The sequence below is a fragment of the Humulus lupulus genome, chromosome 7 (genome assembly GCF_963169125.1).
Source record: "Humulus lupulus chromosome 7, drHumLupu1.1, whole genome shotgun sequence".
NCBI classification, from domain to species: domain Eukaryota; kingdom Viridiplantae; phylum Streptophyta; class Magnoliopsida; order Rosales; family Cannabaceae; genus Humulus; species Humulus lupulus.
The window spans coordinates 4,252,156-4,278,151 of NC_084799.1; the positions used below are offsets into that span (position 1 = coordinate 4,252,156).

Here is a 25,996-nt window from a genome sequence, read left to right on the forward strand (position 1 = left end):
TTAGCCCGATGTGTGGATTTTCCATATCCAATAAAAGCTAGTGCCTCAAACTCTCCAAATATTGTCAAGGGTCCCCAACTTTGAAAAATATCATATTTCGTTTGGGTTCTCTAATATGTTATAAATCTTCCAAATTTGTCTCTACAGTAAGTCATGAGCATTAAATGTCATATTTCAAAACATGTAGTCTTGAGCATTAAATGTTATTTTTGTGCCTCAAACATGTTATATGAAAAAGAATATCAATCACCATCCATACTCTTAAAGAGTCAACGATATAAGAATCTGCTATTGAAAAACCACTAAACATATATATAAGAATTAGTTGCACTTGATAGCTTATTTGATCCAAGAACTTACTATGTATGCAATTTATGGCATATCATATATTCTATATTCTATAACCCCATGATTATCAAATATTTTGAGTTGTTGAGGTTGATTACAAACACCACTAAGTTGTAAATTATCTTTTGCTGATTGTATGATGACTCAGACAAATTATTACCTATCATAATAAAAATGATCAATCCTTTTTGTATAATTAAAAAAAAAAAGTTGTCATTGTGTTGAAACAAAAATGTTATTCAAATAACGCTCTAGCTCTAGCTCCATATACTCCTCATTATGAGAAAGTAAAACCATCTACTTTCACTATATATATATATATATATATATATATTTCACTGACAATTTTATTGTAGTAGCTTCACTTTAAATCCTACCGGTAGGGCTCTCAGTACTCTCAACTTTTGAATAGTTTTCAGCGTGATTTTTTTTATGACCGTGTATATTATAGTTATTTAGAGCATCAGCGCGATTTTCAGAAAATTCCGAATAGTTTACAGTACCGAAAACTTGGTTCAAACATGTTGTTGCACGCGTGACTAATTTTTTTTATGCGCGTGGAAAGTAACATGTTGGAATCTAGTTTTCGGTACTGTAAACTATTCGAAATTTTCTGAAAATTTGCAGGATGCTCTAAATAGCTACAATATACACGATCATAAAAAAAATTACGCCGAAAACTACTTACGGGTCGAAAAACACTGATAGCCATACCAATAAGACTTAAAATGAACTACCTATACAAGATTTTTCCTATATTTATATACTTAAATATTAACCATATAGGTTGGTCTTTTGTTTTTAGTTTGTCTCCCTATCTAATTAGTGCTGACTATAGAATAGTAAACAATGTCTTCAAAAGTCCAAAGTTGTCTAAAGTCACATATTGAATTGGGATTGGATTTGGACTCATTCAGCACGTAACTATTGGATCAATAATAATTAAATTGATCAGACGATTATTAATTATTAAAAACGTAAGTCCATCAAATGAAGCTTATAATACATTCAAATGAAAATATTTGTGCATAAAATAAGACTTGAAATATATACAAATTAAAATTTGTCTTCAGAACAAAATCTAAAGCTTATATATAGTGTGTACTGTGTATTTCTCACAAAAACCACATGAACCCTTACACATACAGTCATCATCATATATATATAAATATATATAGTTAAGTAATTTTCCCCCATTACTTTCCCAGAAAATTCAAGTCCAACATGCTTTATAATCCATTATAATTTTGGGAGGTACGTGTAGAAAAGCAGACTATGCTAATTGAGAGAAGAGATTATTAGAAAGAAAAAAGAGAATATTAAGTAGTGGAGAATCACTATTATTATATAATTATATATATATATATATAATTTTCACTCTATATTGGAATAATTCTTATATAGTTATAAAAAGTTTTGCCCCATAATCTTGGAACCAATTATAAATATGAATAAATTATAGCTGTCTTAATATTAAATATATTTATATATAAATGCTATCTTATATATATTTAGATTTCTAAAATAACTTTATATATTTTCAACATTCATAGACATGTACATTGTAGGTATATCTTTATGTTATTTTCGTTTATCAATGATTATATACATTGAATTTGATATATTTTATTAATTATTATTTAATTTAAATTTAAATATGTATATTTAAAATATTTTACAAAGATAATTCTATTAAGTTATAACTTAATAAAATATGTTGATCTATATTTTTTTTACTATATATATAGGACAATTTTTTTTATAGGACTTCACTTTAAGTCTTATCGGTGGGGCTCTCAGTATTTATTGACCCGTGAACAATTTTTGGCGCGATTTTTTTGACTGTGTATATTGTAGCTATTTAGAGCATCCTGCAAATTTTCAAAAAATTCCGAATAATTTACAGTAACGAAAACTAAGTTCAAACATGTTGCTTTCCACGCACATAAAAAAATTAGTCTCGCATGCAACAACATTTTTAAACTTAGTTTTTAGTATTGTAAACTATTCAGAATTTTCTGAAAATTTACAGGATTCTCTAAATAGCTCCAATATACACGGTTATAAAAAAACTGCGTAAAAACTATTCACAGGTCGAGAACACTAAAAGCTCTACCGGTAGAATTTAAAATGAAGCGCAAACAAAATTCGTGTATATATTTATATCAATGCATATCCAACAAACAAGACATGGCCCATAAAAGTATATCAAAGCAACCCTTTTAACCCAAAGTTTTTGAGATAAGAATTTTATTTAATTAGGAACTTTCTTTCTTACAGACTCGTTCAATTCAAACATTTAGAGCCCTTTTTTTCAACGGTCAATTGAATTTGGTTCTGATTTTCATGAACGAAATCATTGTGGTTCCCCTGGACTACTACTAGTGTTCATATTATTCCAATCCAACTCAACTCAATTCACTTGTGAAAAAACTCTTTTTCCAATCCAAGACATAGTATACTAACTCTACTCTAGTCCTATAATTACTTTCTATACCATCTTTGTGGGAAAAAGTCAGCTTTTTGTTTGTTTGTTTATTTATTATTCCATTGTGAAAGGATAGTTGTAGTTGTAGTTGTAGTTGTAGATAGATTATTTTAAAGTGACATTACAAATGTACTATTGCCAAGTGGCGAAAGCATGCTTTTGTTTTTAAAAAAAATAGAATAATGATTGAGATTTTTGCTTGACTTGTCATTTTCTTATATTATATCATAATCTATTAATAATCTCTCTATATATATAGAGCTATATTTCATCAATTGAAAATAACAACTGACTATCATATTCCTTGAAAGAAATTAATGAAGTAATAACAATGTAAGTCACATATTCAAAATTTTCACATAAAATTTACAACCAATAAAATCTAATGCTGCGATTAGTATCCAGTTTGGATACAACTTTATGATTTTAGATTTTTAAAATCTGTAAGACTCGTTAAAATACATGATTGGTAGACTGTATTTGAAAATTAAATCTAAATAAGAATTAAAATTTTATGGAGAAAAGTAGAAAACAATAAAACTACGTTTTCTTCATTTTCACTGGTTCAGTTTTTTAAAACCTAAAAACAGTTTACAGACATTAAACCAATCATATTTTCAGAAACATATTTTTAGTCACTAAATTCAAATTTTTATTTCAGAATCTCACTTTTAAAAAATACAGTTTTCTAATCGCGAACCAATCAGACCTTAATATATGTTTCAACAACATATATATGAGGCTTTATAGCTAAATGAGACTATATACCTTATTTGATTATAATAATTTAAGGAGTGTTTAGGTTGAGAGAATAAATATTTGAATCTTACTTTTTATATATATATATATATATAAACAATCTAGGGATAAATTTTTACACACATGCAAAAAATACAATTTTGCTTTTAAGATATGTATTCCTAAAATTACTCATACATGAATGTATTTTTCTTTACCAAGTCTTAATTAAGTGCAAGTTGTGTGCCCTTAATCTTACTTATTAATTCATTGCCAATATAGTTGGAAGAGAAACTTTAACCCTAACAAATTGGCTTTATTTGTGTATATTATTATTTCGATTTTTCTTTTTCTGGTCAACAAAAGTACAAGCATGAAGAACCAACAACAAGAACAATAATAATAATATATAATAGCTAGGGAATAGGAACTATAATTAATGGTGGATCGGAATTGGAATAGGTACTTTCATCACTTATTAATAATAGATGTAGAGTTGGATAGATATATGTATCAAATCACAATCACCATAACTCCTCCATGGATAATCCCTCACATGCATCAAAAAACAACAAAAATTGACCATCACATATCTAAAGCCAAACTACTTGCTTTTTTTTTGTTTTTGTTTTTTTTACCTATTGATCTAAATTATGGGTCTAATAAGTAATTCTTTCGAGGATAGATCTTATATACATTAGGGTAATAAGAGTTTATGAGACATAGAAAGGAAATCTCTTTTTGAAAAAGAGAGACAATGTTTTATGTGATTAAGAGGACTCCAATCTCAACTCTTTCCTTTGTTTTGGAGAAAAGTGAATATTAATAGAGTAAAACTTTTATATTGGAATAACTATTGTACTGCCATAATTTTTTTTTTTTTTATTTGGGCCGATTGTAAATGAGAATAAACTTCACATTATAATAAGTTTTTTTTTTTGAGTTTGTGTGTTAAGAAAATAGTCTCTACATAGTAATAATTATATGAATGTTAAAACAAATACATATTATGTTATTTTAACAAAAATTGTTCTAGAGATAATAATTTAGTATTTGAAGTTGTCATTAAATCTTTGAAAATGTGAGACCATCTCTAATGGGAGATATAAAAATTGTGTTAAATTTAGCACAAAAAGTTAATAAATAACATATATAACACAATTTTTATGATTATGCTCCAATACACAAATATAAAAGTGATGTAAAAAAATTTACATTTAATGCTAATAATAAATAAGATATCAAAAATAATAATAAAATAATGAGTAATGTCAAAAAAGTAGATCAAAAAATTAACATTTAATGCCAATAATAAATAAGATATAAAAATATATAATAAAATAATAAGTAATGACAAGAGAGTAAATAAAAAAGTGAATATTTATTGGTAATTTAAATTTAGATTATGATATATTTTGATTCAAATTTGGAACAATTTTTAGTATATGTTGACACAATTTTTAACTCATCAATAAAAAAATTCTTTGAAATGTGCTGTATTTTAATAATATATCATAGATTTGTATCTCCATTAAAAATGCTCTAAGTAGGCATAATAACTCATCAACATAGTTACCTTTTTGTTGAAATCAAAATATTTTTTTAACTATTTACTATTAAGTTACAACCTCTTTATGGTAATAAAATGAGTACGTTGTATAAGTTTATTTTAGTAAATGGTCCACTTTTATATATAAGATACCTTTGGTATTATTACAGTTTTACTTTTATTCATTATTATTAATTAAAATAAAGAAATTACAGATGCCGGTAACAAAGCATTACTTAACTAGTCTTGTCTATGTTAGAAAAAAGAAAAGGGCAGAGAAAAACTGTGATTAGGCCTGTGACATAACACTGATGAGAGGAGAAGAATTAGAAAAGAATGGCATAATAATATTGATTGAATTGTTATATATTTATATATATATTAGCTGTTTATATTGATGACTTATAGTAACTGTTGTGTTGTATCTAAAGGTACGTACATTGAAAGCCCTGAATAACTGTCCAAACATACACAGATGACTGAGATATATATACACACACTTTGATATATATATATATATAATTCATAATAAAGTGATAGTGAAAAAGAGAAAAAAAGAGATACATGAGGATCAGGTAGTGATGATGATGAAGAAAGAAGTGAGTTGTTGTAAGACTGAGAAGAGGGGGACCTAATAATAAGAAATGTGAAGCTCTCAATGGGGGCACACACACACAACTGCTCCCACCAAACAGTACAGTATTCTGATGAAATAATATATATATATATATGTATTGTAGTTTGAAATGACATATGAGAAGGGATATATGACTTTTTTGACTGCTATACCCTCTCTTTTCTTTTCTTTCTCTTTTTCTCATCTTACAAAGCTGCCAATAAGATCCATTATATCACTTCCCTTACAACCTTTGTAGTAGTAGAAGTAGTGTTGTGTCATGCCAGTACATTGTTATGTACAAAATACACTCATGTATAATATCTATATCTATATATATATAGCTCTTTATATTGCCCTAGCTGGATCACAGCTATATCTATATATGATATCAACCTAATCATTTGATTTAAATTTATATAATGAACACACTTGTCACTAAAAGAAAACAAAAATATCTTTTAGAGCTCACAACATAATTATTTTTATCATAACAAAAAATTATCTGTCATATATTATTTATAATGATAAAATTTATTGAGACTAGAAATATACTTATAGTTTAGGAGGATTTTCTATGGTAGGGGCTTCAATGAGCCTCTTTTGTATTTCTAACGAACTATTTTTTTATTATTGTGTATATTATAGTTATTTAGAACATCTGTAAATTTTTAGAAAATTATGAATGATTTACAGTGTAAAAAACTAAGTTCATATATTGGTTTCTACCCACATAAAAAATTTAATCACGCGTGCAACAATCTGTTTTTAAACTAGTTTTTGGCACTATAAATTATTTGGAATTTTCTTAAAATTTGTAGGATGCTATAAATAACTACAATATACACGTTTATAAAAGAAAATCGCACAGCAAACTATTAACGGATTAAGAACACAAAAGAACCCTACTGATTGGGCCATTTTTAAAGCCCATAGTGTAGAAATTTTAGTTTAGTTTATGGATTTTTTAGTGTTGATGAGAAAGTTATTATAATATAATATTTTTGGTCACAAATTTTTCACTTCATGTTATCATTAAAAAGTAAATTTTGTTGTTATAGTATATGATGATGACTTGTCAATGAATGTGTTGACAACTTGACAACCTGCCCTACATTTTTAACCCAAGTGTTTAAATAAAGCTGATTATTTATTTACTGCTGATATGTATAAGAGCATTTCTAGTTTGAGATTCAGTTCTCTTTTTAACCATATACAATTGGTATAGAAATAAACTGGCCATGAAATATTAACTAAGTGTCCCCACAACAAGGACTGCACATAGGTTCATAATAATCATATTCCTTGATCATCAACATAAATAATATTAATTGATAATATATATATATATCTTTATAAGTCTTGTCGTGGCCTCATTTGTTTTAATTGGTATCTCCTAGCCGTACAAGTCACTTTAGCAGTTTTTCAGTTATCAAAAAAATGAGAAAACAAGTACATTTATTTATGTTTATATTATTCTTGATGAGATCGATCGAACGCTGACCTTTTTTCATTTCATATGTTGACCATTAATGAAACTAAATCATACATATAACGAAAAAAAAAAAAAAAAGTGTCAAACCATAACAATACGTAAACAAAACAAAAAAATTAATAATAATGTCATGATAGTGAAAAGAAGATATAAGAAAATTAATTAATAAGAAATAATAAAAGAAGAAAAAACATGATGATCAGATTTCTTCTAAGTCTACTATTATTATAACTAACATTTAAAGCTGTTTTCATATATATAAAATCTCCAAATTGTGGAGCTATCGATGGATGAAATTGGTTAAGTATTATCTTGCTCAGTGCTAACTTCAGAGGCTCCTTCACCTTCATCACCATCACCATCGTCATCTTGGTCGAAACAGTCAACTCCATAAGCTGCATGGCCATTCCCAAAGGCCTTAATATGGTCTTTAAGAGATCTCTTGTGCTTGAAATCTGAGCCACAAGTGCAATACCAGAGCTTGCCACAGTTCTTCTCGTGTGTTCTCCAGTCGCCTCTCACGGCAAAGGCCTTGCCACATTTACGGCACATGAAGGGTTTGATGCCATGCTTTCGCTTGTAATGAGTTTGGAGGGTTCGAAAGTCTTTGAGTGGCCTTGACCTTGGATGGTCTATGTTGTTTCTACAGCCTGGTGCGCAACAGAAGCATGGTAGCCTTAGCATTGCCGTTGGTTGTGTTCCTCTTAGTGATTCTGGTCCCTTTCGGTACTGTGATCCATGCCCCCACATGTGCATCTGCATATATACATATTAACAAACATCAAACCACATTCATATACTACACCTAGGTTTTCGATTTGATCTTCTCTTACAAACCCCGGTCTTAGGGTTTTAGTCAATCATTAATAACCGTTCGATCAATTCAATTACTGACACGCCGCTCTTCATGAGAGACGAGCGTAACATTATTTTTTTTAATAATTTTGCATAACAATCTCGTTTTGATAATTTTTTGTAAAATGAGTTGACACTACGTGCGAAAGCTATTTTGACAAATTTAAAAAAAAAATGTCATTTTGAAATGATTTATTTTTTGCATAGATATATGTACATACTCCAAGAGTCTAATCTTTTTTTTCATATAGAGAGTAGTGGGGTAAAGGAGAATTACACTAAAATTCTCTGAAAAGAGAAAAAGAAAGAAGAAAGGTTCGTCCGGCCTCTGCTTGAAGCTAAATTATATAAAACTATATATATATATACACTATGATCAGGAGGTACTAATGTAAAAAGGGTATAATAAGACTATAAATAGTTTGAGAAATGAGAAGATATGTACGAATAAATAAATAATAAGAAAAAGGTTATTTTTAGTTACTTTAAGCGAAAAAAGAGAAAGTGAGGAAGAAAGTCATAAGGTTATAGCTCCATTATTCCTGAATACTCAAGCTTATTGCTAAAGAAAGACTACTCTACAAAGCCAGTCAATATATAATATATATGAACAAATAGATAATCATTATTAATTACTAAGTTAATTATAATCGTTTATTAATTTTATGTTTTACATGAAAATAATTTGTGGTGTTTCTGCATGTGTGTGTATATATATATATGTCAGTATTATTTTTAGAGGAAAATTAATTAATATTAATTCCATGGAAAAAATTACATTTATAAATATACTAATTTTGAGCTTGATAGCTTCTTTTCAATTGGTATATTTTTATATGTTATATATATATACGAGCGTATATGATCTAAAAACATATGAAGTAGATATAAAAGAGAGTTGAAAAAGTTATAATACTAATTATATGTAATATTGACCCCAGCAAAAAAAAATTATAATATTGATTACGATTGTGGAACTAGAGAAAGAGAACATTTTTATTCGTGGAATGTGAACTTGGTGTGTGTTTTCAGAGTTGAGTGTTCAAATTTAAAAAAAAAAATAGACTTTCTATTTTTTTTTTAAAATTTTTAAAATTTCTTGGGCTCTGAAATTTGAAAGATCATTTGAAGGAAACTAAGATATCTTCGGTTTTACACACCTGCAAATGTGTAGTAATATTAATAATATTATTACACAAACTTCAAGGTGCATTAATTAAAAAAAGAAAAGAAAAAAAAAGAAGCATAATGGCTTGTGTAGTTCAATCAATTAAAGAAGGGGTTCTGATTTTCTGATCTTATTCTCTTGAGTTTGGATCAGGAATATATATATATATATAATATAATATAACAATAATAGAGATTTAATTAATTATATTAGCTAGTCTTAAATTTTTTAAATCCCAAAGCCCACAAATCATGCAAAAAAGATAATAAAAAAGAAAAGTGGGGTGGGATGGAAGAGAAAATCTTTGCAGAGAAAAGAAAGAAAATAATCTAAAGTGTCAAACCAAATATGCATATATAAATATTGTTTAAGAAATTAAAGAAAGAAAGTATGATTAAAGTGGCACAACAAAGGAAAAGAGAAAAACTCTACAAGGACCCATTAGTCCAGACCATAATAATAAAAGTTAAAGACATATATTATTTTTGATCCAAAGAAAAAAAGAAAGAAAAAAGAAGCAAAAATAGGAACAATTAAGTTTTCTCTTTTTCAGCAAAATCAAAAGGAAATTTACAAAAAGTCATGAAAATGGGAATGAGAATAATATCTTTTCTCTCCCTCTATCTATATGTGTAACATGTTTAATTTGGCAAATATATAGAGATTTTACTCTGTACATATGTATATATATATACCTACCTGCATGTTATTATATCTGTTGAAGGTCTTGAAGCAAAGAGGGCAAGAGAACTGGGTTGGACCAATCAAAATCTGAGCAGGAGTAGGGATCCAATACTGGCCCTTATTGAGCACTGATGATCTGTTTGAATGGTACCCAGATGATGATGATACATGATCTTGATCTTGTTCTTCATCTCTATCTTTGTTATCAGAGATCTCTGTGGAAGACAGCCTTGAGATCAAATCAACTGAACAAGTAGTAGTAGTAGTAGAAGCAATAGGGTTTGGAAGCCCTAAATGCAAAGCCACAGTTACAGTTTCATTATTACTTGTTGATAATAAGAAGCTGTTTTCCTCTAATTTCTTCTTCTTCTTCTTCTCCTCCTCCTTGTGCTGATCATGATCAAGATCAAGATCAAGATGATGATGATGATGATGATGTGGTGGTGATCTTGTGGGGCTTAGGCTTAAGAGAGGAAGAACCTCTTTGAGAGGAGGTGAAGGAGGTGATGATGATGATGATGATAAAGAAGTAATATTATTTTGGATATTGAAGCAGATGTTAGTGGTGGAATTAGTAGTAGTAGTATTATTATTACTATAATTACTTGTATTAGTCAAGTAATCATGATAAGGAGAAGGGAAGTTATATGGATTATTATGATGAAGAAGATGAAGATGATGATGATGAGGATTGTGGTGATGATGAATTTGGTTGAGATTCAACCAACCATTCAAGTAATTTGAGTAGGGATCTCTACTCATGATGATGGTGATCAAAGGTAATAAGCTGGGTGAGAGAGATGGTTTTGAGGTAGATATATATATATATAGATGGGTTGATAATATTTTAGGTTTTCATGAGAGAGAGAGAGAGAGAGCTAGGAAAAAGTTAATGGGGGTGGATATTGAACAAAATCACCAAATTGAAAGAAGTGTAAGGATGAAGGGAAAGAGAGGAGATGAGGTTATAATAAATATGTACTGTTACAAAATCAAAGTGGAAAAAGTAAGTTTATATTTATATATATATATATATAAAAAATTAAAAAAAAAAACCCTATTTAGTGGAAAGGATAGGAGAGACAAGAAATCACTTGTGTGTGACTAAACAGTAGAGAAAATATGCTCAAGTGAGAGAGAGAGAGAGAGAGAGAAATTAAAGAGAACCATGTGGTTGGGCACAGGAGGGAGATATCAGTAGTGATCAGATCAGATTGTAATTATCTTGGGAATTAGAGCTAACTAGAGCTATTTATTATAAATAAATATGACATTATTATTTGTAACTAAAATTAAAAATATTTTTATGCAAATGCAATGATGAAGTCTTGTGTATATGTACACACACAAATAGTTAGCTACCTAATAATAATAATATTAATAATTAAAGATCTATATATATAATTAATAAAAACAAAAATGAGTGATTATTTATTAATAATAGCTAGGGTTTTTTCTCCATAACCACAATTATTACATTATTATCATTCCAATTCACGCAATATATATGAAAAAGAGAAGATATTGTAAACCGATGAGTTAGATATGATGATATAAATAGCTAGCCTGCCTTGAAATATTTATTATAATAAATATATACATGATTTTATTTATTTACTTTCTCTCTGTAGCCTCGGGAAACAAATAATAATAATAATAAAAAAAATTACTTATTTGGTATTTACCGAAGTGTAACTATGTGGTATGGTATCATGAATTTGCTAAATGGAAATAAAATCATACCTTGAGCACAAATTTTGCTTCAAATGACATGTAACCTAACGGGTATATTTGTTTTTGGTAAATCAGTAGGATCATTAAATCAATGGGTATAACCTAATGGGTATATTCTCATGAATAATAACATACTATTTTAAACCAATTTTCAAATTATATGGTGCTTGATGATTATTATAAAAAAAAACAAGTATCAAAATTATACTTTGTTAAGTATATATCTACCCTATTAATAACAATATAAATATATGCAGTAGTATATATATATTTATTGTTAATGGTTTAAATTTAAATAGGGTAAAATTAATAATTTGTGTGAGTCTCATATGTATTTTAAAGGTAAAATGAACTCTTTTGTACACAAGAGTTTAATATTACTTTCATCTTAAGTCCCTCTACACTTTCCAAGATAACTCAACTACTCAAAACAAATACCCTCTTAGTGTAATTTAATATTGACTCTCACATATTTAAATTTAATATATATTATGAGATATTGCTAACCTATCATAGGGTGTCACCTCATGTAATGTTGGACAACTTAAAATGCCAACAACGTATTATATATGTAGTTTTATATTAAATAGGGAATATACTCATTTGGTACCCTATCTTTTTGCAAAATATCATTTTGGTACCCTCTGTTTTCAATAATGCTCATATGGTACCCTGTATTTTAAAATCGTACCTATTTGGTACCCTAAACGCAGATTTGATAGATAAAATTTTGTCAATATGATCAAACTGTCATCAGTTATATGTAATTATGTAATTAAATTTAAATTTGTAACTTACATAATTGATAGCAGTTTGATTAAATTGACAAAATTTTATCTATCAAATCTGAGTTTAGGGTACCAAATATGTACGATTTTAAAATACAGGGTACCATATGAGCATTATTGAAAACAGATGGTACCAAAATGATACTTTGCAAAAAAACATAAGGTACCAAATGAGTATATTCCTTATTAAATATTAACATAATAATAATATTTTATAATATTTAAATTTATATTAAAATAATTAATAAATATCTATTTTTAATTAATTTTAAAAATATATATTAACAAAATATACGATTAAAACTAAAAATTTCTTTTATACCCTTTTTTTTATTATACACAAGAAGAGATATGGAGTATAGTGAATAGTAGTGTAGTGTTGTGTTGTGTAGTGTTGTGCAGAAAAACCCAGCATTTGCTTTGGTGGGCGCGCCCTGGTCGGGTTGCTTGGTTCACTAAGAGACCGTAAGAACTGTCCCTTCTCTACTCTCACAGCTCAGCTCAGCTCAGCTCAACTCAACTCAAACTCAACTCTACTCACACTGTTGTTTTACAATAACCACAACAACATCACTGTTTCTATTTCTTCTCCCTTTTAATTAAAACCCCTCGTTTTTATTTACTGTGCATATGTATATATATATATATGTACTTTACTTTCAATTTCATTATTATTATTTTTACTGCTCCAACTGATTATCATCAACTCCAATATAGGTGTGTATAAATACATACATATATATATATGATATGAGAGTAGTCTCTGATCTCTTGAGGTTTGAGATCCAATGGATATAGTCATCTAGGCCACACTGTCATGAATCTGTCTCAATATTTACTTTAATTAATGCTTTCTCTACTTTTTAATTATGATCGACCAAGCTAGAGAGAATTATAACCATATATAAAAAGTTATTGATTAATTAATTAATTTATAATTATTATTATTATTCTACGATATATATATGTGTGTCTCGTGTAAAATGCATGTAACACCTTTAGTAAATGTCATGCTGTCATATATAATTAATTAGATTCAGGTTATTATATAAAAGCTATATATATATATATCTATAACCGAATAAAAATTTAAAAAGAAATCTAACGAGAATCTATATCTATAGCTAACTACAGTTTAGAATTTTAATTAACTATTATTAATTGTAAAGCAATATTCCCTTATTAAGGGAGGGGGTTTCTATTAAAAGAGTGTGAATCACAAACTCTCAATTCAGAGTTAAGATTATTTTTAAATCAAGTTAAAAATGATATTTATTTGAAAACACAAATTCTTACACTATTAAAAATAAATTTATAAGAAATAAATTAAATTTGATATTCTCATCCCAACCAAATCAAATCCCCTTCCCCATACCAAACACCCAATAGATGCTAAGGGGCACCACTAGTGCATAACATCATAAGGAGGTGTCATACGACTATTGGTGCAATCTAATATCGGATCCCACACATTTAAATTTAATAAGTATTACGAAGGATGACTAACCAACTATATAGTGCCACATCATGTGATGTTGGACACCTTAAAATGCCAAATAACAATACTCTAACCTATAAGATTCTATGGAGGTATTACATACAATTTTTTCTTTTTTTAATTTATAAATTCTTTGGAAAGAGTTGTACTACATATATGATATATATATATATATACACACAAGTGAGATGAATAATAATAATAATAATAATAATAATAATGGAAAGTCATGCATAAGTCTTAGGTAATTTTTTGCAAAATGAATTTTAAAATATTTCTCGACACTCTAAGATAAACTTCACATATTTTTAAAAAATTCTTAATATTCATGAATTTTAAGGTTTAATGTTATATTATTTATGTTTAATTATTGTCGTGAATATTCAACTTGAATGTTGTTGAATTATTTGATGTTAGTTGTAAATTGCCGCACCAACCACACCATATATTGTTGTGTTGGTGCGGTTTTACAAATAGCTCAAACCTTGCAGTGTGGTCCAATAAGATGGTAAAAACACTGCAACGCAAACATTCGTAGTCTAGATTATTTACACCCTAAAAAATCATTTTTCAAAAAATTATCAAATAAAGAAGGTTATTTTGCAAAAGTGACAATACAAAAAGATCCATTTGATGCGCTATTCTAAATAATAATAATAATAAATTTGGAATGTTCTACGAAGTACCATTTTTTTTTTTAACTTTGTATAGTAATATTTTTTATAAATCACTTTGCTCAATAAATTTTTATGTAATTCTTTTGAAAATGGACTTCTAAACACACTTAATACTGTCTCGCACACTCGACATCTCGTCAAAAAAATTGCAACACCCTATTTAGAGGTAATTTTGTAAATAAAAAAGGATATATGCTCACCAATAATAATTATAATTCTAACCAGAGAAATACTATATACACTCTATCATACATTTTTTTTTTACTAACTTAAATCAATAAATGATACATGAATTTCACTAATGATTTGAAAAAATTATTAAAATATAAAAAGTTAAATAATATCCACATATCATACATGCATGGATGAAAACGAGTGTAAAAGAGAGAAAAAAAAAGTACTCTCCTTTGACAATAGAGTCTACCACCTTATTATGCAAAATCATATTTTTTCCATAAAATTCAGAACTTCCAAAAAATAGTGGGACCCTTCAAAATTAACATTAGATCATATATATACAAGGTCACAATTATTAATTTTCATGGGACATTAGGCTCTACCAATTTGGACTTTTGTTAAATATTGTTAGGACACTACACTATAGCAAGAGGGGACTATTTTGGAAGTATTGGAGTTCCTTGAGCAGATAGGTAACCACCAGAAGAATATTTGTACTATATATAATTAATACAAGAGTAATCCATGAAAATAAATTATTATAAAATGTCACTTTATAAAATGTATATATATTTTTTGATAATTTATTTTGTAAAAATAGAATCCCAATTTTACCTGGTTCGAAAAAAATATCGAATGTGTTTGGAAGACATTTTATAAAAAAATCTATCAAAATAAATGTTAATTTTATTTTATATATATAGATAAATGCATTTATCTATTCTATATATATTATAAGGATTAATAATCATTATTAATTGTTGTTGTACTTCTCCTATAGCTAGCTCTAGCTGGAAATTAAATTCTTTGTGTACCAAATCACATGCAAATTTTACACAGAAACATTATAAGTAATCAAATATTTTTAATCTATATAACTGCCACTTAAATATGTACTTTTTAAAATTTGATCATTTATATTTTATTATCAAAATATATGAACCATACTAGTTAGTAGTAGAACTTTCTAATAAAATTATGCTGATTAAAAAAGTATATTTTCAAACTCTTACCTTTATTTGGTGTGTACCGAAGAAGAGTGAATAGAGAAATATATAGGAAAAAATCAGAGCAAGAAATTGACAAAAATTCAACATATGTTTATATAACTTGGCAAAATTTGAGTTTGCCAAAACTTTTCTAAATCATTATCTGATTATAATATATAACACAAAAAAAAAAGCAATTTTATATTTATATATACAATTGTTCTCACTCTTATGTATAAATATTTGTTTATGACTGAAGAATATTCATCATCATTTTGCATGTGTTAAATGGTTCCGCCAGTCATGTGGTGAGTATAGTTAATGCAACACATATATATATATATATAATTGGTAATTTTTTGGTAGGGTTCTCAAAAAGAGTCCTACCGTAGGGCTCTTTTGTGTTTCTCAATCTTTGAACAGTTTTCAGCGCGATTTTTTTTTATGACCATGTATATTGTAGTTATTTAGAGCATCCTGCAAATTTTCAGAAAATTCTGAATAATTTACAGTGCCGAAAACTAAGTTCAAACATGCTATTTTCCACGTGCATACAAAAATTAGTCATGCGTGCAATGATCTGTGTTCAGCACTGTAAATTATTTGGAATTTTCTGAAAATTTGCAGGATGCTCTAAATAACTACAATATACATGGTCATAAAAAAAAATCGTGCCGAAAACTGTTCAAAGATTGAGAAACACAAAAAAGCCCTACGGTAGAGCTCTATTTATAATGCATTTATACCTTGGCAATAGTCACAAGTACTTTCAATTTTTTTAAAACATCATAATAAGACATGGAAGTTTCGGGTGCTTGTGGTGCGGGCAGTGTAATTTTTTGTCAATTTATTAGACCGCACTGTATATGTGATTTGAGAAATTTTCCAAACCGCAACTCACACCGCATAGACATCAAACCGCATAAACTGTATCGTAAAAATGTGCTACAGTATAAGCGGTTTATGCCTATCGCTAAATAATTTAACAAATAAACATTATAACTAAAAAATATTCATAATAAAGCTTATCACTAAAGAGTGTTTAACAAAATAATAAATATACAATAAACCAATAAATTTTGAACAAAACAATAAAAACACAACAAACTAATAATAAAGAAAAGCATGTGATAAAGAAGTAAATGTTTGATTAAGGAAGAATATTTTTAAGTTGAAATAGAATATATGTTAGCATCTTATGAAATATAATAATAATTTTTTTAGATACTGTGTACATTATACTATATAAGTATATATTCATTAAGTTTAAATGTAGTAACATTAAAAAAATATATAAAAAAATTAATATATATAACAATACAGTGCAGTGTCGCATATATAAAATTCAAAACCGCAACGACACTGCGAATGATTCCAAATTGTGGTGCAGTATGATGCGGTATGGACGGTTTGATGAACACTTTGAAAGCAAAAAATTATATAAATAAAAATCAACAAAAATTTATTGACAATCCTCATTTTACAAAGTTTCTCTCTCTCTCTTGTATATATATAAATACATAATAATTAAATTACTTTGTAACAAGTACTTGTACTAGCAATGAACTTTATTCCAAAAGAAAAAAATCACACAATTTTATTGACAATTCTCATTTACAAAGTTCATTTTTCCCCGACCATCCCAAGTATTTTTTTTTCTCTTTTATATACTTATATATATATATAAATAAAATTTGTTTGTAAGAAAGAAGTAGTTGTACTAGCAATGATCTTTATTCCAATTTGTCTATATTATGAATGGTAAGAACAAAATGAATAATAAGAACAAAATGAATAATAAGACCACCAATCGATCAAGATTGGTGGACCATTCATTTTCTTGGGTTCCATCAACAAAGAAAAAACATCAATAATAATAATAAAACACAACACTACTGACTGCACCTGCTATAACTCCAATTTTATATATTCGTTTTGCTTTTTCCAGCAAACAGTAAAAGAATTATATATATATATGTATATATATATATATGAACATATATATATACATACATATTTATATATGATTGTGAATTGGTCAATAATTGAGTTTCACTTTTTAGTACAAACAAGTTTTGTAGTTATAATTAACTAATTAAACTAAGCTTATATATGGTCAACATTTAATTCCTTATTGTGTATACGACTTTCAATTTCAATTTATTATGTACGATTGCATTATTATTCATATATTTCTTCATTTTCAATCACTCTAAAATAAATTTTATATAAAAAAATATTTATATATATAGTCTATTGTGTCTTCATTTTTGTTAAATTATTTTTAAACATAATAATTTATTAATTGCCAAATTTAGAAAAGATCGTTAAACTTTAATATATATTTGAAAGATTAAAAAAAATACTTAGTGCAATTTTTTTAAAATATATACTTTTTCTTTCTCTCAAATATATTGTGATGTTATAATAGCTAATATTAAAACATAAGTTATATACATATATAGAAAAGTCTTTATTTTCATTTTAACAGTGAACAGTTTTATATTAACAGCATTTGTGAAAATTATGGTTTTTATTAATTGGCAACAAACACATTCCCCTAGCTAATACCTTTTTTAAACTTTTTTTATATTTTTTTTTACTTGTAAGCATAAACTGTTGTGAATATGGGAGGTTAAACATGAAAAGAGGTAGTTGGAAAGTACCATCAATTAAATTAATTGATTTATTTATAGTTAGGAAAATAAGATTATCCCATATAACAATGCATATTTTCTTGTGGTTGGAGTAGTGCATCAATTTTTGTATTGTGATATTACCAAAGATCAAAAGATCATCCCCTTTAAACAATGCAAAAAAAAAATTAATGGACCTAAATCATTCTTACATTTACACTATTGTTAATTATAAGTACCAAGATGTTATATATATATATAGGATACTTTCATGGTGCATACCTTTTATATACCTTTTGTGTTTCCAGTCCGTGAACAATTTTTAACGTGATTTTTTTTACCGTGTTTATTGTAGTTATTTAGAGCATACTACAAATTTTCAAAAAATTTCGAATAATTTATAGAGCCAAAAACTAGGTTCAAACAGGTTATTGCATGAGTGACTAATTTTCTTTTATGCGCGTGGAAAATATCTTGTTTGAATCTATTTTTCGACAATGTAAATCATTCAGAATTTTCTAAACACTTACATGATGCTATAAATAACTACAATATACACCATCATAACAAAAGTCGTATTAAAAAATATTCACAACCAGAGAAAACACAAAAGGTATGCAAGATATTATTCTATATATATATATAATATATGTGTATGCATGAATGAATTCATCCCATATATATATATATATATATATGTGCATCTTAATTGGAACTCAACCTCAGTGATGAATTGACCCCTTTGTAGTTAAGAACCTATACTACTTTGTCCTTTTGAGATTCGTGAGATGAAATAGTAAAGAAAAGTAGTATCGAATTTAAAGTGAATACAGGTCGCACTTATAAACTCTCTGAGTGGGTATTAAAAGGTAAAAAAAGAAATAAAATACTGATAGACAAAAGAGGAAAAAAAAAACTCTCTGTAAAATATAGCGAATAATGGTCCCTCTAGTATTCGTAATATCTGTGTGTATGTGAGTTTACAACCACATAATATTAATTTGGCTTTGGATGTAGTTTTTAAAAAAAAAATATCATTGGCTTTATATATTTAAGTAATTTTATATATTTACAATTTAATATCAAATCCCACCAAATTGCACAAATTATCTAAAACTGCGATTAAATAGTGTGTTTGACATCATATAGTACCGCATAACAATGCTCTTTTATATCCATATACACTTATAATTTTATATATAATATAATTATAGATATATATATATATACACATAAGATTATTATTATTATTCTTACAAATAAACTCTTTTGATTTTTTTTAATGTTTGTATTTTGCCCCTTCATATACCCCATAATTAATATATACCTTTCTATATTATATCTAATCAACTTGAGATACACCGCCGTGGGTTTAGTCTTGCGGTGGCCTCTTGTTTTGTTGCAAGAGGTTGGGTTTCAATTTGGACTCTGACCAAAAAATTTGTAAATATGTATATATATGCAGGTTTGTCCCTTAAGGTGGTGCTATTGGTCTCGAAGTAGTGGTACTACTGTGGTAATATAAATTATTAATATATATATATATTTCTATTCATTACAACAAAAAAGTACTTTTAGAGACTACGAATGTCACCCTTAATAACCCCCAAAATCGCCTCTAATAATATCAAGGGCGACAACATGCTTTGCTCCTACTACTTTGACAGACACCCTAAAAATAGGTTGTACCATAATCATTTTTCACCCTAATAACAAGTAGTCATCTCTAATATTTTATTATTAGGGACAACTTTTTTATTATTTTAATATATTTTTTAAAATAAAAAATTAAAAAAATATAATTTTTTTAAATAATATTTTTCAATTCATAAAAACAATAACAATTACACCTTAATTAAATATTCAAATTAATTCACTGAAATAACAAAACTAATATTAATTAATATCCATGCATATAATAATATATTAATTAAAAGTAATTATTTAATATAAACTTCCTAATCTCTCAAATCTGCAGTGTCGTCCATATTGTCTCCTTTCGGTGCGTGCGGTGTCTGCCAAGTCTTTGTGGAGGTTGTGGTGTTTGCGGAGGCATCGACCACAGATACTGTCGATGTAACAATGATCCTCATTCTCCATTCATGTATGGATAGGGATAGGGCGGAGGTTGAGACGACGGTCCACTCATATGAGGAGGGGGAGGTTGCAACAAAGGTCCACTCATATATGAGGAGGATAAGCCAGAGGGTACGTGTAACGCCCTAAACTCCAGGGACCGTTACGGTGTGCAATTTGAACGGTGCTAAACTCGTTAATCAAGTCATTTGGCCATAATCGTGTAACTAAGTATGATTAGCGGTTTAGGATTAAAAATTTTGGTTAAGATATAACGTTTCACTAAAACGTTTACTGTATACATTGTGATTCCAAAAATATAATTTAAAGGTTAATTACAAGAAAATATTTACAACTAGCCGATCTAAGCGGCAAAATAGGGTTTAACCCTAGTTCCTCTTTCAACCCTCGGTCGTGGCGGTCGAGCAGCCGTATATGTACACATCATTACCTAAGCTCTCCAACTCAAGGATAGTCCAGCTTTCTTTTGCCTTTACCTACACTACATAGCACTCGTGAGTTGAAGCCCAGCACGAAAACTCAATATGCTCATGAAGTAGTAACATGTCATCAAATCGTAAAGTGCATGCCTAGCAATAATAGCCTTAATCACACATGCAAATAAGTTTAAAGAATGATGGTTGTGGGCCCTGCCCTCCTGTATGGATGACTATCAAGTCAAACCAAAACAGATGAGTGATTTACATCGAGGTTCCGATAACCATACTAGGGCTTATAGCCCTAATCAAATGAGTGACAGAAGAGTAAGTCACTAACATGGGATCTGCACCCTTAGATGAGTGACTAATAAGCAAGTCACTAACATGGGATCTGCACCCTTAGCCATGTGACGATACGATCACCTGAGCCTTCTGGCCCTGGCTCTGAGTAACTAGTCATAGATTAGACAAGCGCTTTTAGTTTTTCATTGAACTTGGGGTCGGTCCGGCATTAATGCTCATGATAAGTCATTCAATGCAGATGTCGATTAGATCTAATCTTTTCGGCTTTGCGTTCATGACGCTTATGCCGCTCTTGACTCATAGGTCAATAACACACGACCAATGCTCAGTACCGCTGTCGAACTTGACTAGTAAGTCACAGCTTCACAGCCAGTTCTGACACCATTGTTGATTCTGACTAGTAAGTCAGTGCCACGCACAAGTAAGCAATGTTACCAGGCATATATCATATGTCAAATATTTGAATGTAGGGCATTCAACATGCTTACCTAACAATTGCTAGCATAATTAGGATCATGCACATACACAGAGACTCAAGCTCTGATCAATCTCATATTCAACATTCATGGCATGCCCTAACCACATGTTTCTCATGCATCACATACTGGGTGCAGTTTTCTTACCTTTGGTTCGAGTGAGAAATAACAATTAAACGACCATTGAGAACTGTAATGCCCCGAAATCTCCGATGAGGTTTAATGGCGGGATTAGTAGGCCAGGAGGGCCATACTTGCTTAATTATTCCATTAATCGATAATATGATTATATTATGATATGATGTTATATGCGTGCATGTGGGTCCACATTTGAATATTATGATGTTTTGGTAATTTGGCTCGTTGAGGGCATATGTGTGTATTTTGGGTGCATGTTTGTGATTAATTAATATAGCCACATTATAAGGTGGATTAGTTCGAGTTATTCGGCATGAGACGATCTTGAGTATAAACTAGCGATTTAGCCATAACAGGTTTAAGTTCGGGACTACAAAAAAGGGGACTTTTGCCGGCGCAAATTTGCGCCGGCAAAACCCAGGAAGTTTTTGCCGACGCAATTTTGCGCCAGCAAAGAATCGCGTCGTATCTCCGGGGCTAATTTCACTTTTTCCGACGCAAATGTAATGCGCCGGCAATGATCTTTTTTGGCGATGAAAAAATACGCCGGTAAAAATAAGGATGCACCGGTAAAAAAAAACATTCACGATGTGCGGAAAACACTTTTAGCGGCGCAATAATGAACCGGCAAAAGTTGACTTTTTTAGTGGCGCATTTTTGCGCCAGGAAAGGTGTATATGTGAAGTTAATATTGAAACTTTTTGCCGACGTAATTTTGCGCCGGTAATAGTATTTTTAAAATAATAATTTTGATTAAATTACTAATTTTATTTTCAATATATTAATATTAATTAATAATTTTCAATTTTAATATATTAATAATTATTGAATTTTTTTAGTAATATTATTTAATTAGAAATAAAATTAAAATTTTATAAATAAAAAAAAATTACAACTATTAATATTTATTGTCTCCACCAAACATGAAAATATAAAAATAATTTAGTAAAATAAATATCTCATAAATTAAACTTTAAATAAAGAGAAAAAAAAGTTCTACAAATGAGTACTGCCCACCTCATCATTCCCGCCCCCGTCAGCATCATCGTCCTCGTCCGAATCCTGGTCTGGTAAGTCAACAGTAAAACCAGGAGCCAATTCACCAACCTGCTTCAACAAAGCACTGAGCAGGAGATCTTGACGCCGTTGACGACTCTCAAGTTTAGTATTATGCTTTTTTAGGTTATGATTTTCTAGCATAATGTCCTCAGTTCGCTTGAAAAGGCTGTCCATTTCAGGTGGCAATTGTCCGGACATTTGAGAAGTTGACGAAGATGCTGCCCTCTTTGCGCCAATTGCCTTCAACCTAGGCAACCCCCCAAACCCTTTCTTATAACGCGAGCGGGGTCCAAGGACATCCGTGACAATATCCATATCAGGCGGGAAATGACCGTCGACATTATCGCCGACACAAGAAGCAGCAGATGATACAGGGGCGGTACTCTGCGATGCTCGACGCTCGGTCATCTCATTCTGCACAATAAATAGCACGTATTTCGAATTCCAATATAACATTATTTGAAAACCTAACTTATAAATTTTTAATACAACAACATATAAAATATAAGTTTATTATCTATCTGCCAACATCCTATCATTAATGACTGCAGACCAGTGATTGAAAAAGAATGTAATTAATTTTGTTCCCGTATCAGGTAGCAAGTGGGCTAAAGTAAATTTGGTCATGAAAATCCATATCTGATTCAAAATCATGAAGATGTTGTTGATATATACGGTAAGTGCAGTTAATTCCATTAATGGGGAATTTACGTCTCCAAACATATACATCAACTATATTTGCATGTTTTTGATTCAGATATGGATTTTCATGACCAAATTTACTTTAGTCCACAAGCTCCCTGATACGGGGACAACATTAATTACATTCTTTTTTTATCTTAGTCCACAATCATTAATCATAAAAATATTGACACATAGATTATAAAGATTTCATTGTTAAACATTTAATTAATAATTAATAAATAATTACTAATTGACAACAACCAATTAATATTTATTAATTATTTACTAAACTTTTTTAAAGTTAAATGATTATAAATTAGTTAAGGTTATGCAACTTACATGTTTTGTCGCCGCTGCATCACTAATCCACTTATCCTTATTCTTGTGGAGGTGCTCGAATGTGTCGATCATGCTCGGGAGCTGGCCAGTAGATGGGTCCATCTAAAAAAGAAATTATTTAAACATTGTGACATTTATAATATTTTCGTAAATGTAAGGATATAGGTTATTATAATTTACGTGATCATAAACATGGGCAACGATAGATTTGGAACCGTGTCCTCCTGGTATGGTCATTTTAGCTCGAGCTTCTTTATTTTTCTTCGATATACGCTTCAAAAAGAAAACAGTACTCATTAATCTAAATTGTAATTTTATAATTAAAAATTAATGTAAAATCTACGACATACCTGGTGAGAATCAGAAGCCCAAAAATCACACAGAATTGCCCAATCGGAAGAAGTAATCGACACAAAAGGTTTTGACTTCGCTCTCTCATTGTCCACCTCTCCTCCAACATCTACCCAGTGTTTATTCATCGTGTGGCACCAATCAGTCAGATGTTTTTGCATTTGTCTTACCATGGCATCGTTGATTACTGGATTGTCTTCTGGATAAATGAATTTTTCCTAAAATCACAATTAAAATTGGAATTTGTTAAAATATTATGAAGATAGACAAAATATTTAATAATGAGTTATTAAAGGTTTAAAAAATGCTTACAGATATTCTCTTTCGAATAACTTCGATATCAGCTAGTTTTACTTGTTCCCAAGCTAGTGTAGTTGGGGGTACGGTGCTACGCAAATAACGAGCCATGGAATTGTTGAACCACTTGCCGTACTTTTGAATAGATTTTCCAGTTTGTTCATCAAACTTTACTTTCAAATGACTAACTTTTTTTATGGTCAGCTCCTCGATATTGGCACCGTAATAAGCTCCCCTGCCTCTCTTGGAGCCACCACCTGTGTCATTACTTGTTTCGGCTATTCTACATTAAAATATTCATTAATTAACTAATTCAAATTATGTATGTCTGTGGTTTTTTGTTATAAAATTAACATTTATTCATTATGGTATTTCCAAACCTACCATATTCCGACCTAGTGGATCCCTTGGAGATCGTAAGGAGTCATGTACTTCTCCTCATTTTTTTAAAATGTTTCTCAAACATTTTAACAAAATGAGGAGCAGTACATGAATACATTGGCTATCCCCAAGGCATCCACTAGGTGCATCACTATTATTTTTTGTTATAAAATTAATATTTTATTACTTATTGTATTTCCCAACTTACCCTATTCCGAATTAGTGGATCTCTTGGAGATAGTAAGCAGTCATGTAGTAATTCTCATTTCTTCAAGATGTTTCTCAAACATCTTGAAAAAATGAGAACCACTACATGAATACATTAATTATCCCCAAGGCATCCACTAGGTGCATCACTATTCTTTTTGTTATAAAATTAACATTTTATTACTTATTGTCTTTCCCAACCTACCATATTCCGACCTAGTGGATCCCTTGGAGATAGTAAGCAGACATGTGCGAGTACCCATTTTTTCAAGATGTTTCTCAAACATCTTGAAAAAATGAGTACCAGTACATGAATACATTGACTATCCCCAAGGTATCCAATAGGTGCGTGTGTATCTATATCTGATACTATCATTAATTAATGATAATAAATAAAGTTTTCATTGAATTAAATAAAAAGTTACATACACTTGTTTAAATTACATATCACTGTCCTCATCATCACTAACTACAACATCATTACGAACATCACTATCACTATCACTATCAACTAGAACATTATCGTCATCCTCATCGTCTTCATACTCGGCCAACGTGTCCTCTTCAAATTCATCTGAACCTTCGCCAACCAAATCATCGACGTTGTACACTTCAGTGGCATTGACATCAACCCGATCATACTGAAGATTATCAAAAATTGGAAGTTCTACCCACAACTGAAATGAAGAAGAATTAACTTCTTGCAATATTGGTATATCATTTGTGGTCTTAGTATCATCAACATCGGAATTTGAGAAATCCCATACATTCCTCGGAATGTATTCATTAACGAGCCTCCAATCAT

The 25,996-nt window shown here is 29.2% G+C and overlaps 1 protein-coding gene across 1 annotated transcript; it reads right to left on the bottom strand.

The window, feature by feature from the left end:
• Window positions 1–7,317: 7,317 nt before the first annotated feature.
• LOC133790398 (zinc finger protein WIP2-like) lies at window positions 7,318–10,909 on the bottom strand. The gene is made up of 2 exons (XM_062228024.1): window positions 9,957–10,909; window positions 7,318–7,990 (listed from the first exon to the last, which is right to left on the bottom strand). Exons 1-2 carry the CDS (start codon window positions 10,701–10,703, stop codon window positions 7,535–7,537), a joined length of 1,203 nt encoding a protein of 400 aa, XP_062084008.1. The 5' UTR covers window positions 10,704–10,909; the 3' UTR covers window positions 7,318–7,534.
• Between the last annotated feature and the right edge of the window lie 15,087 nt (window positions 10,910–25,996).

Excerpts from the sequence above, each read along its gene's own strand:
- LOC133790398 (XM_062228024.1), bottom strand. The coding sequence starts at position 10,703 with ATGAGTAGAGATCCCTACTCAAATTACTTGAATGGTTGGTTGAATCTC. Across the intron at positions 7,991-9,956 it reads ACAGATATAATAACATGCAG|ATGCACATGTGGGGGCATGG; the intron begins GTAGGTATATAT and ends GTATATATGCAG.